Source organism: Oryza glaberrima, chromosome 12 (assembly GCF_000147395.1).
Source record: "Oryza glaberrima chromosome 12, OglaRS2, whole genome shotgun sequence".
Taxonomy (NCBI): domain Eukaryota; kingdom Viridiplantae; phylum Streptophyta; class Magnoliopsida; order Poales; family Poaceae; genus Oryza; species Oryza glaberrima.
In genome coordinates, this window is record NC_068337.1 from 643,600 (window position 1) to 657,224 (window position 13,625).

General features: G+C 45.9%; 2 protein-coding genes and 1 non-coding gene across 4 annotated transcripts; 1 reads left to right on the plus strand and 2 right to left on the minus strand.

The window, feature by feature from the left end:
• Positions 1–5,083: 5,083 nt before the first annotated feature.
• Positions 5,084–5,155, minus strand: TRNAP-CGG (transfer RNA proline (anticodon CGG)). Its single transcript has one exon. It is a non-coding gene; the product is annotated as a tRNA-Pro (tRNA).
• A 2,364-nt stretch (positions 5,156–7,519) lies between these two features.
• On the plus strand, positions 7,520–9,544 carry LOC127757977 (basic helix-loop-helix protein 004-like). 2 transcript variants are annotated; one of them, XM_052283573.1, is made up of 4 exons: positions 7,520–7,685; positions 8,132–8,248; positions 8,950–9,141; positions 9,280–9,544. In XM_052283573.1, the coding sequence occupies exons 1-4, from the start codon at positions 7,605–7,607 to the stop codon at positions 9,385–9,387; spliced, it is 498 nt and encodes a 165-aa protein (XP_052139533.1). In that variant the 5' UTR covers positions 7,520–7,604; the 3' UTR covers positions 9,388–9,544. The 2 variants fall into 2 exon arrangements, with proteins under 2 accessions (XP_052139533.1, XP_052139534.1); XM_052283574.1 differs by having other exon boundaries at positions 9,295–9,544.
• Positions 9,545–11,206: 1,662 nt separating this feature from the next.
• Positions 11,207–13,145, minus strand: LOC127757672 (BTB/POZ domain-containing protein At1g01640-like). Its single transcript, XM_052283236.1, has 3 exons — positions 12,697–13,145; positions 11,896–12,072; positions 11,207–11,800 (listed from the first exon to the last, which is right to left on the minus strand). Exons 1-3 carry the CDS (start codon positions 12,886–12,888, stop codon positions 11,339–11,341), a joined length of 831 nt encoding a protein of 276 aa, XP_052139196.1. The 5' UTR covers positions 12,889–13,145; the 3' UTR covers positions 11,207–11,338.
• Positions 13,146–13,625: the final 480 nt, after the last annotated feature.

Genomic DNA, 13,625 nt, shown 5'->3' on the forward strand with positions numbered 1-13,625 from the left:
GCGTCGTGATTCGGATGAAATCAATCCCTATTCCTTTTCTGTTTAAACGAATCTCAGGAGACTACAAAATCTAGGTGGAATTCTGTTAGGATACCTTTGATTCAAATCCCATTTGTGAAGCCAAAAGCCCACCCTCTGCGATCCCTTCCAATTCCAAATTTCCAATCAATAACTCAATTCCCGCAAAATTTAGAGGGTGTTTAGATCCAGGGGTGTAAAGTTTTGGCGTGTCACGTCTATAGATGGCCAAAAGGCCGGACGGCCCGGCCCACGGCACGGCACGGCCCGTCAGGGGTTGGGCCCGTGCCAGGCCGGCCCGGCACGGCACGATGGGCCGCAGGCCAGGTCCGACACATAAACAATAGGGAGTAAAAATAGACATATTATATGCCACGGTCGAAAGAATAGGGATGTAAAATAGACTTATTTTAGCTATATATATCAGCCCAAAGAGGAGGGACGGAAAATAGACTTATTTTCGCTATATATATATATACGTCACAGCCCAAAGAAGAGGGATGGAAAATAGACTTATTTAAAAAAAGGCACGATGGGCCACCCGCGCCTTCGGGCCGGCCCGGCACGACCCGACGGCTGGTGGGCTGTGCCTGGGCGGGAGGCGCAGCCTATAGGCACGGCCCGATCGGATCGGGCCGTGCCGGGCGGGCCTTTTGGCCATCTATAGTCACATCGGATATTATATAGGGTGTTGCATGGGGTGTTCGGGCACTAATAAAAAACTAATTACAAAATCCATCAGTAAACAGAGAGATGAATTTATTAAGTCTAATTAATCCGTCATTAGCAAATATTTACTGTAGCACCACATTGTCAAATCATGGAGCAATTAGGTTTAAAAGATTCGTCTCATAAATTAGTCGCAATATGTGCAATTAGTTCTTTTTTAGCCTATATTTAATATTTCATGCATATGTTCAAACGTTTGATGTAATAGGGTGTAAAATTTTTGTCAAGGAACTAAACAGCCCCTTACCAATCAATAACTCATTTTTATTAAAAGAAAGTTCTGTACTATTACACTGGCTTTGGTTTCCGCAGCATCCTTTTACATAGCCCCTCTAGCGCCTTGGTTTTTGTCACCATAAGAACTGATTTAGTAAAGAACTATACGTGAAAATTTATGTCTCCTATCTTCGTCGCTGACCTCTGCCACTAGGGCGCTCGGTTTCACTCGTGGCGCGCCACAGGCCCAACCAGCCACCACTTCCACCTCTTCCATCAGCACCACCATCACCACCTAGGCCCGGCGCCCTCGTTGCACATGCTGCTAGTGCACTGCCACCACCGACCCTTCTACCTCTAAGAACGCCTCGGCTGCCTCAACCGTAGGTTGCTGACCACCACTGACATGCGGAACGATCACCACCTTCCACCACTACCATCACCTCTGCGCCACCCATCCTCATGGTCAATGTCATCGCACACCAGTTGCCCGCCTCCATCTCTGCCACCACCACCCCCTTCTCTAACGCCGCGTTGTACTTCCTCAACCTACGATGCAGTTGAACCAGCTTGATGGGCCGAGAATGGGGAAGAGGAAGGACAGGTGGAAGAGGAAGGAGCGGAAGCAGAGAAATGAGAGGAAGAAGAGGGAGAGGATGAGGAAGAGGTGGAGCAAGTAATTTCACGTGTAACAACTTCGTGGATCGGCAACTTCAACGCCGTCGCCGCCTGGATCGATGCCGATGCCGCCGCTTGGACTTCAACTCTGCCGCCACCGAGAACGACGAGCCGCCGCCGCCTGGAGTGATGGGATCGACTAGTGCATCTCTCAGCGCCGGGAATAAATCCTCCATCTCCGCCAGTAGGCACCGGGAAGGACTCCTCTAGCCGCCTGTCAGAGCGGGGTTTCCTCCTCCGCCTGTCGGCATTGGGATTCAACTCCGCCGGGATCGACGACTTCAACGCCGCCACCACCTAGATTGATGCCACCGCCGCCTGGATCGACGACGTCGCCACCTGGACTTCAACTCCGTCGCCGCTTGGACCTCAACTCCACCGCCGCCTAGATTGACGACGCGACCCCGCCACCCTTTCTCATTTTCTCTCCCGATCCTACCCATGCCGGATTCAACGGTTCGATGATTTTGGTACCAGGCGGTACCAGTACCGAGTGCTGGACCATAAAAAATCTCTTAAATTAGAAAGCCGTGGCATGCCACGATTTCGGCAGGAAAACAAACAGATACCACCCCCCCCCCTGCCCTAAAAAAAAAAGTTTGGCAAAGTAAGTAGTGAACTAAACATTCTCTAGAAACACCCCTAGCGCCTTGGTTTTTACCACGGCATAAAATTTATGCAGACTACAGCTTTAACAAACAAAACGTGAAACACACTAAAAGACTCTCAGAAATTAAAGAACACGGATCTCAACTCCTTACCCATAAGGAAAGGATATTCCACCTGAATTTCGGCGATTTGGGTACCATGCTGATTTCGGCGAGGAAAGAGGAGGATCATCTGCCTGCAAAAATTGCAAAGCTTAATTAGCACGAACAGGGCTGATAAGGTGGAAGGCTTACTGGATTCGGGCCCACATTTCTCTGCATAAATCATGAGTAGTAAACATACCAACAAACTCGAGCATTGATCCAGAAAATTAAGCAACCTGCAAATTCGACGTGAATCAAGCTAATTGAACATAATTGTCATTGAGGATCAACCTGCAAAATTGTAAAATTAGCATCAAGTGGGGAAGTTTTTGGTGATAGGGCTTACCACATTCGGGCCCAAATTTCTCTGCATATTTGGGAAAGAATAAACGGCCCAATTATAGACCGAAGGTGAGCTCCAAACATAGGAATAAGTTCACCAGCTGTCCCTCAACTTTATGTCGTGTTTGTCGGAGGTCCCCAATCCATAATACCAGAAATCTCTACCCCTCAACTATCACAAACCGTGGAAAAAAGTCCCGAGCAGCATTGACCCAATTTTTCTCTGGTTTCGCTGACGTGGCATACGATGGGTCTTACATGTAAGTGATAAGAAAAAAATATGGGGTCGACATTTTTCTCTTTTCTTATTCTCTTTTCTTTCTCTTCTCTTTCTTCTCCTCTCCTCTCCTCTCTTCTCTTCTTCGGCAAGGCTGGAGGCTGACGGACGGAGCGGTGGCGGGAAGAGCGGTCAAGGAGCGGTAGGCGAGCTGCCACCTTGGGACGACATCGGGGAGCTGCCACTGCTGTCCGCGACGGCAGCTCCGCCGACCTCGGCAGACCTCCGCGAGCTCGCGCACAAGGATGTCGAGGTTGACGTTGACGTCGTCCGCGGCCACGATTGTTGCGGCGGTGCCACCGCCTACGCTAGGACGGGGCGGAGGAGGTGGACGAAGACCCCGCCGCCAAGGCCGAGGCCACGCCGATGCTGTGACCTGCTTCGCCTTTGCAGCGATAGGGGGCGGCCCCTCAGCGGCCGGGAGTTCTCCACCGTCGTGAGCTAGCTCACCTTCGTCGTCTACCTCCTCAGCCTCTTCGCACACCTTGACGCCCCCGCCAACACCAACGACGACGACAACCAGGGCGGCTCTCGCCGCCGCCCAGGCCGAGGCCGCGCCAATCCATGGAATGATGGGAATCGCAATGGAGTGCCGCCCGCTACCGCGCTTGCCCGCCGCCGCTCCTCCCTTTGCCTGTGGCAGCCTCCCAACTTGCTGAAGAAAAGAGAAAAGAAAAGTGAATAAAAAGATATGCGGACCCCATATTTTTTCCTTCTCACTTATATGTGGGGCCCACTGTATGGCACGTCAACGAAATCAGAGAAAAATTAGGTTTATACTGCTCGGGACTTTTTTCGCACAATTTGTGATAGTTAAGGGGTAAAGATTTATGGTATTGTGGATTGGAGATCTTAGATAAACTCAACGTAAAGTTAAGGCATGGCTGGTGAACTTATTCCCCAAACATAGCAGATTGTGCCAGCTTCTTACTCAGTCGGCAAAAGGCTCGTTTCTACTACTAGTTTTTCCGTGCGTTTTGCGTGGTGTGCGATCCGAGCGCGCGTGATCGTGGAGTCGTGTGGTGTGCCAGCGCCATGATCAGGACGTGTGGGAATAATGGGATGGCACACCTTCCATTCGATCTATCCATCGCGCGCAAATTTCTCAATGAAGAAGAAGCAGAAAAGCTGCCGTTTCATCTTGTGTTCCTGATACTGTATATTCACCATATTATCACCTTGCGTTCGATTATATTGTAGCCTTCGCCGGATATGTTGGCGCCGTCAAATTGTCCATCCACTTCGTATCAGCATGCAATGCAATCAGATAACCAACACTACTGCACTAACAATATAGTGCCACTTTTTTTGTGGTCTCCCCTAATCCTGCTGGCTGGCTGTTTCCTTCAAGTTGGAAGTTAGTACGTCATGATCACGTACCATTTGTAATCTTAGAGTGGTCAGACGTATGTAAACTCTATCCGGCCGGCTGCAGGTACATCACATGCATGTCCGACGAGCACATCTCAAGGAAGAAGATCGAAACAACTCAACCCCATGCTGCTCAACTAATTATTAAGGATCAGGCTGTGCCACTGCCAATTGACATGCATGTTCTGATGCGTGCTTGCAGGGAGATCGATCTCCACATCCATCAATTCAAATTATTTAACACATCCACCAGTACTTGATTCTTCAGAGCAAATCTGACCAAGAGAATTTTGATTCTTGTGCTCGCTTGCTACAGCGCAGCTCTTGTTAATTTGTTTACTGTTTTTTTTTAAAGAGATAGTAATTTGTTTACTGTGGCACTGAACTGTATGCACGCGCATATGGATCGATGATGACAAAATGTTCTATTCTCTCGTATCAAGCCGAATATATATGTTCTCCAAACTGGAAAAGGGAAGCGTTGGGGGTACTGGATTTAGAATTCAGAGCAAGAAGAAGTAAAAAAACAGTTTCCATAGCAACAGATCAGAGCAGTTTATATAGGAACAAAACATAGGATGGGGTGAATTCAGAATTCAGAGCAAGAAGAAGAAAAAAAAACAGTTTCCATATCAACAGATCAGAGCAGATTATATAGGAACAAAACATGGGAAATTTTTTTTAAAAAAAACATATAACGGGGGTGTTGCGAGAATCGAACTCGCGACCTCTCGCACCCGAAGCGAGAATCATACCACTAGACCAAACACCCTTTCTGAACATATGGGTATGTAAAATTTACTTGTATTTCTTACTATTGCAGCCTATTATTTCTACCCGTAAGTCCAATGTGGATATCATGTAGCTGCATTAATCAGTTTCAAAACATGTGATTCTTAGTGCTAACTATTATATTCATCCATGTCAGTTTCAAGCGACCGGTCGATATGATGCCATATTAGTGAGAGTGTGAGACCATCACCATCTGCATGCGTTTGTGACAGTGGTTCACAAATCATAACAATGCAGACACACCAGAAACCATATGGGCGATGTCGCAGATGTGCACTTGAAATCAGGAGGCCGGGGTTCTCATGTAATGCTAGCTAGATACAAATTAAAATAAAACAATCGGCAATATATATCCATGTCGATGTACAGAAGTAGTTAGAAATTAACATGCATGGATTCATATATATGTTGCTAGCTAGCTGTGGCTATGTGGGGAGAGAATTGAGTTGAAGATGTACAGGAGATCGATCGAAGAGATGATTGATCGATGAGAACCCGTGATGAGAGAGGTAATTAGTATTTGGAAGGACGCACAGCTCAGAGCTCACGAGACCTATCGAAAGCTCTCATATATGCAGACCAATTACAGCAAAACACCATATGGATGTATGGATTTTTAATTTGTTCTTGTCATGTACAAGCTAGTAGATCGATCATGCGGCATGAATATATAGTATGCATCTATATATGGGATGGCAGGATCGATGCGTACACCTGCAGAGACGCGTTTGCGTCGCACACAAGCATCCCAAATGCAAGCATCATCTCGATCGCTTTTTAATTTGACGCCTCTAGCTCCTTCTGAAACTTAAATATATTAATGTTCATATTAGCTAGGATATATAGTATAAGGCATACATGGAAAGAGATGAAATAATAATCCAAGCTAGCTTGAGCACTGGTAAGTGATGACAAGTTTGGCCGGGGTGTGGCGAGCAAGCAACTAGCAAGCACACGCGTGCAAGCAGTCACTATATGTTTGACCAACCCATCCTTCTCATCAGTATACGTTAATCATTTGCTGTGACTCTGCACTGCTTGACTGAACAACACTACACATCGACTGAAACATCGATTGATCGATGAGATGTATACTCCCTCCGTCCTAAAAAAAAGAAAAACCTTAGTTTCCATACCCAATGTTTGACCGTCCATCTTATTTGAAAAAATTACAAAAAAAATTAAAAAGACAAGTCACGCATAAAATATTAATCACGTTTTATCATCTAACAACAATAAAAATACGAATTATCAAAAAAAATTTCATATAAGATAGACAGTTAAAATTAGCCACGAAAACCCAGAGTTTATCTTGTTTTGAGACGTAGGGAGTATGTATTTCTTGTGGAGCTAGGCATCATAACACGTCAGGTTAGGCCGGGTGGCATGGTCTCCCCGGCATAACATAGCACTAGAAAACAAATTGATCTGATGGCTAATTTGTCTCTTAATTTGTATACATGTTGTGTAACAAGACGCGTTTGATGTGTATATATTGATTAATCTATCAGTTTCTTGCATTGGCAAATAGCGGCTTGACGCGGTTAATTGGACTGAAAGATCAAGCTAATCACTACGTGCCGGATAAAGGATTAAAGTCGTGTTTGACGTACACATTTACGTAATCGATCTGGATAAAGAAAATGACTGGAGCTAGCTTGATCAGGATAATATACAACATATATAAGCAGAGTCCAACACGTACGATATTCGACGTACTCCCCCATCCCTAAATTTTTTAATACGACAAACGGTCAAATATATTTAAAAAAGTTAACGGTGACGAAGGAAGTATATATTAAGTATATATGTAACTGTAAGCTACTGTAATTGGTAGTGTTTTCCATGAGTACGTACGTATAGTATCGACATATATAATTGTACTGTATCAATTAGAAGGAAAGTAAATTAATTAAACTAGCTAAGTATATATAGCTATATAGCTAGCTGATCAGACGATTCTCGGTTTGTACTCAAATCTTTATTACTCAGAGTGGATGATCGATCCTCTTGGTATCAGAAAATAAAATAGTAAAGAACGTGTGCATACAGAAGAAAACGAAGAAGGCAAAGAGACAAGGAAAAACAAGCTAGAGTATTAGTTTTGTCTTAGGATCCATCCTCAGGCTGTCAGGCAACACCAGTGCAGAAACGATAATGCATGTGCGTCCCAACGTACAATTGCAATAATCAATACGTACGACAAACCAAAGTAGTGTACTGCCCACTGATCATCATCATGCATATCGATCATCACTCATTATATTTCAGTCCCCCCCCCCCCCTAGTATATATATAATGACCATGCGAGCTTGTGATTGATCGATCTATATATGATCAAGATGCCCCTTACAAAGTAGCTCGCAGCTGGTCTCTCTCTACTCTTGATTTGTGTTTCCGGAGAAAGAGAGAGATCGGTCTAGGGAGAGATGTCAGGGAAGGATCATAAGAAAGCAACAGCTTTGGAAGAGAAGCTCGAGCTCCTACGTGCTGTTACAAAGTCAAGTGCGGTATGCAATTAGTGTCCATGTTATTATTACTATATATATATGGTTCGGTATCTTGATCAATTTGAGAATAAAATGAGCTATATTGACTTATATCTATATACATTGGTTACTTCCAATTTTCCTATTGCAAAAATCTTTTCTCCTAAACTGGAATTTTGAAAAGACCGGGCTTAAAACCCAAAGAACGACCATGCATCATCCTCCTACGATGGCTTATTACATGCATCGATATCGATCTTATGCACCATTTCATATCCAATTTCGGTTTCTAAACCAGCAGTGAATTCACCCCCCATCCACCGGCAGCGAAACTGGGCCACACACTACTGGTTCAAAAACTTGTGCTCTTCCAGTTATGAATCGATAGTGGTAGAATTTTCTGCGGCAGTGAGAGTTTAATTATATTAATCTAAACTTAGCATGCACGAATGTATGATTATATGCAGGCAAACGAGACATCAATCCTCGTAGATGCGTCCAAGTACATCAAAGAGCTCAAGGACAAGGTATCTCAGGAGCCTGAACAGCTGGGCAGCACTAGCAGTTCCATGCCAATGCCAAGAGTATGTGCATCGCATTGTTACTTACTTGTCCATATCTCTGTTTAATTTGTAAGCTAGGACAACGTACGCATGCATATAATGATACAAAAGTGGTATATGGGTAAACAAGTACAATATGTGCTAATACATCTATTATAAATATTCAAACTTTTAAATTTCAACATCAATATATTTGCATCAAAAGAAATTTATGGAATCTAATAATTAAGTTTATGATATTATGATAGTATTTTTTAAAGCAAATATATACATACCTTTAAAAAAGCCTTCAAGAATTATTGATGTGGTTATGATTTATCCAAATTTTATTTTAAACGTGAAATATTTATGATTGGAGTGAGTACAACAATAATGCAAGTCTATTTAGTTTTCCTTAAAAAAGGTAAATATATATAGTGCTAATTAACACAAGCCTTCACTCCTCTTCAGCAACGGAGATAGCTCGCGGGCAAGTCTGGTGTCCACACTTGGGCTACGTTGTTGCCGTCTCCACTATAGATAGCCATTAATACCTATAAAAATCAGTCAATCACTGAAAAACACTATTAGTTGTCTGGGCTCGATGGTGGTGCATGCTAGCTCCAGAACTACTCCTCATGATACTTTAAGTTTATAGCTCATGGGAGCATAGAATGTGACTCTTTCTTCAAAGTTGGGAAAAAAAACTTAATGCAGCATTGAAGACGTATGGATGCATGCAGGTGAGTGTTTCATCGGTAGAGCTAGAGAAGAAGAGAGGTTTTCGAATCAATGTGTCAATGGAGAAGAGTCAGCCTGAGTTGCTGACGTCGGTGCTCGAAGCATTCGAGGAGCTTGGCCTCGACGTCCTTGATGCTGACGTGTCGTGCGCAGACGACACCGCATTTCGTCTTGAAGCGCTTGGATCTAGCCAAGTATGTAATTAACACTAATTATATATCTATCGATAGATTAAGTAATTTCGTTGATTAATTTGGCTAATTAAGCCTTGTGACAACGGAAGAATTATACTTAAATAATAAAACTTTGGTGAATTATTTATTAGTACTTAGTTGTTGTATTTGCAGAGTGAAGCTGCAGAGAGAAGCGTGGATGAGCAAATGGTTCGGCATGCAGTGCTGCAAGCCATCAAGAAATGCATGGACGGATCATCAATTTGATCCAGAATGAACTTTATGTTTCGACTTAATTCTCATCTGCCGTAGCGCAAGCTTATTGTGAGGATACTAAATATATCTATATTTTCAGTTATTTTGTTGTAAAATTTTGCTCATCTTTTGGTGCTGAATGAACAAGAACGGCGTTTTGTCGTTTAAATATTCGTGCAAAGAAACTAAACTGCATATATTGATCACATTAATTCCAGAGATGCATGTACTATCCTTGACAATCATCAATAGTGGAATATAATTGACTTTTTTTGGGACCCCAGCTGGGCGACTCGGGGAAAACCTAGCGCCGCCGTCGCCACTTTCTCCTCCTCTCCCTCCCCTCGCCGTTGCCAGAGCGCGCCGCCGGAGTTCCGTGCGGCCAGCCGAGATAGCGGCGGTGAGGCTAAGCCTCGATGGCGCCCCGTCTCTGCGCGTGGAAGGCGGGCCGGTGCATGGAGGAGAGACCGATGACGCGGGATGGAGGTGGCGGATCTGGCTCCCCGTGGGTGGATCCGGCGCCTCCACGCCGGATCTGGCCAGAGCAAGCCGCTCCCGTGCGGCAACGATGGGAGACGAAGGTGGCGGCGTCTGGCGACTGGGCGGCTGGTGGTAGCCAGCGCATGAGGTCAGCATGCGCGGAAGACGCGGTGGCGACCGGTGGTGGAGGCAGCGGTGGCGAAGGCTAGGGCTGGGGTTATGATGGCTGGGGCTGGGGCGTCCGGCGGCGGCTCCGTGGAGCCAGCGGGGGCCTCGGCACGGCCTCGTCCCCTGTGGTCGGCAGTGGAGGCTATGGCCTCGACGGCTTGTGTGTTGTAGCTGGTCCCGGCTGGCGGTGCGCCGATCCACGACTCGTGGTTGGCTCTGTGGAGCCGGCGGCGGGCTATGGCCTCGACGGCTGCGGTCTTCGGTGCCAGCGACCTTGCCCAGCACCATCTTCCCTCCCCTATCCTCCCTCCTCTTTGAGGCGCTCTATAACTGTGATGTCACTCTAGCCACCGAACCTTGCGCTGCTCCTTGCCCTGACCAGCTTGGCTCTCATCCATTATCTAGGTGTTGCTCGTGCCTCACCTCTCTCTGGATCTCTTTTTGGCATGCTCCTTGCTTGATGGCTTAGGTCTTTGTTGTTAGAGCTAGTGGTTCTCTTGCGGCTGGCTTAGTATCTGATCTTGAGCCCTTCCTTGCTACCGCAGTTGTTGGAATTCCATTTGTAGGATTCCCCCATCTACCACTTTTCTCTTGTCTAGCTCCATGTTCTTCTCCTCTCTTTTCCTCGGCATGTCCTCAACCACATTATTCAGCGGCCCTTTCTCCTTTGAGGCTTCCTTCTCTAAAAGGACGTTGGAGGGCGTGGAACTTGCAAGCAATTGTTATAATCGGATTGAAGAAGACTCGATGCGGGCGGCCTATGGCCGCAACCTTCAGTGACCCTCCCTCCTCTAGGGCTTCCTTCCCCCAAAAAGCGCCGGCAGGCACTGATTCAAGCAGCAACAAGTTTAAGTTGGATTCTTGATGGCTTGATGCGAGTGGTTTTTGACTTCCACAGTCTTTTGGTCATTGTTAAACCAAGCTGACCTTGTGGTAGAAAGGCCTTTCGGTGAGGAGTACTGGCGTTTCCAAGTCTACATAAGGAAATGTTTGTTGATGAGCTTGGGTGTTAGCTTTAGGTTGCTTTGGTTTTTTGTTAGGTTTTCTGCATGTGCCTAACATCAATTGTTCTCTCTTTGGGGAATGTGGTGGCCTCTCTTTTGTATTCTATGTATCTCCTCCCCTTCTTTTGTTTAATCTGTAATGGCTTGTCGTTGGTATAGTCCAATCTCTGTAACTCGAAACTATCTTTCTTTGGCAATGGAAGATTCAGGTGGAGAAACTCTCCCCTTCGGTGATTATTAAAAAAATAATTACACTTATACATCGTACGTCGTCTAACTAAATTCTAAACGAAGAAAAAAAAATAGGGATCTTAAGGCGTCTTGGCGGGAAAGGTTTTATTGGCAAGCAGAGCGCGGGTGATCTGGACGCAGAGGGCGGCGTTCCTGACGGCGAACTCCTCGTACTCCGGCGAGAACACCACCTTCTCCGCGTGCTCCACCACCGTCTCCATGGCGCGCTCCATCAGCGCCGCGCTCGAGCTCAGCTCCGCCACCTCCAGCGTCCGCAGCACGTTGCCCGCCTCCACCCCCGCCGCCAGCCGCGCCTCGCAAGCTCGCCGGAGGAACGGCACGTCGTACTTGTCGCCGGCGACCAGCAGCGCGTGTAGGTGCCGCTCCTCCGTGCACGTCGCCAGGGAGCCCGTGTAGAGGAAGGCGAGGAGGTGGGAGAGCTCGTCGTGGGTGAGCTCCGGTAGCGACAGAGAGTCGCCGGCGGGGGCCTTGCAGTCGTCGTCGCCGGCGAGGATGTGCCGGAACACCTCCGACCTGGCGGCCTGTAATACATGTAGATGGGCCTAATTAGTTTCCTTGGGCCGAACCAAATTGATGGAAGCCCATTCGGCTGAAACTGAGGGGGAGAGAGACTGACAAGGATGGCCTTATGGGCTTTGATTGGGGGCCCAGTTCCAGGCCTGACGGCGATATCGGTGTGGATGCCGTCTTTCCACGCCGCCGCGAAGCCTTCCTGGAGAAACGATGCCCTTTGCTTGGCGTCCTCCTCCCTGTATCGCATCCGCTTCACCTCCTCCCATGCATCTCTCAATCCCTACATTGATTAACACAAAAGAAAAACTATTAGTATAAGATGCATGCACCCCACCAAATCACCAATGCATAAGACTGTTCAGAATTAATCCTTTCTGAAGATGAGCATATCAACTTGCCCAAGGCACCTTTATTTCCTCATTCCAGCTATTAATATCAAGGAGAATCTCCTGTATGTTATGCAAGTTTTTTTCTTTAAAAAAATATAAAGATAACATCAGCTGTTGAAGAACACTAGTATATAAAATACAGCTTCTGAAAGCATCAATCAATCACGAACCTTTTGAAAATGCCATTTCTACCAGACCTATCATTCTCTGATTCTCATACAACTCCCGACTGAGAGAGACTTGCGTCTCACCGTTAACCAACACAACGTTGACAGCAGACCTGATTTCTAAAAAAAATGTTGACAGCAAACCAGACGCGTCGATCAAACCGAATACTGTAACCAATGCAACAAGAGTTTATCTTGCCCACCATTACATACGAGAATACGAGATGGGATTCCTTTTATCAAGTTATTCTCTACCGATATTGCTCTGCTTCTCAGCACACGCAAGGCAAGATTTTCAAGGAAGCACACATACAACACGCAAGACAGAAACTGACAAGTTCTTCTTACCTTGGTTGTGCTGTTGAGCTTTGCCAATCCACGACGGGACTTCACCGATCCTTGATCAGCATCGCCCTGCTCGTCGTCGTCGTCGTTGAAGAAGGCGATGATGGCCTTGGCACCTTCATAGCACGCAGCGCATATGGAGTTCCTTGGAAGCCTGTACATGGACGCCATGGGGCTGCACACGCAGCAATCCATTGCTTCTTCCCCTTCTGCTGCTGCTGCTCTGCCGCCCTGCCTTCTTTTCTTTCTTCCTTCTCCTTGTGGCTTGGCTTGGGAATGATGTGAACAGCAAGGCTAGCATTGTGTGTTTGAGCTGTATGAGGCTATAAAAACGAATGTTTGGAGGAGGACAGGGGAGAGGAGAAGAGGATGGTGTGTTGGCTATTTCGTTTTGCAGAGCTAATGAGTGGTGGTTGCTAACTAAGACAGCCAGGGGAATTGAAATTCTCCTGCTCTCTTCAGTACTGGTGGTTTGTTCTTCAGAAAGAAAAAAAATATATGCAAAAATGTGCAAGTCATGAATGTAGTAGTTGCGTTTAGCACTTTTTTTTGTTTCAGTACATTGACTAAACTGACCTTAATTACGTCCTTGTTACACAAATGAGCTGCACATTGGTGTACAGGGAATAGTCATTCAGAACATTGAAGTTGAGTCCTACTCCTACAGGACTAATAGAATGCCTTGTCAATAAAGTAAGAGCAAGCATGGGATTTCCTTTTAATTGAAGGCAAGGTACAATTGTCTATTTAGCCAAAGCCAACTACCGTTTACCAAAAACTGCCTGTTCATAGAATGTAGAGTAGCCTAGAGATTACATTTTACTTAAAAATTACTGGAATGCAAGTAAATATGGGAGCAGTAGTAGCAGAGTAAAGTCATTGATCAATGTCAATATGCTGTCTCTTTATACTTAGACACTTTTAGTGGTTCC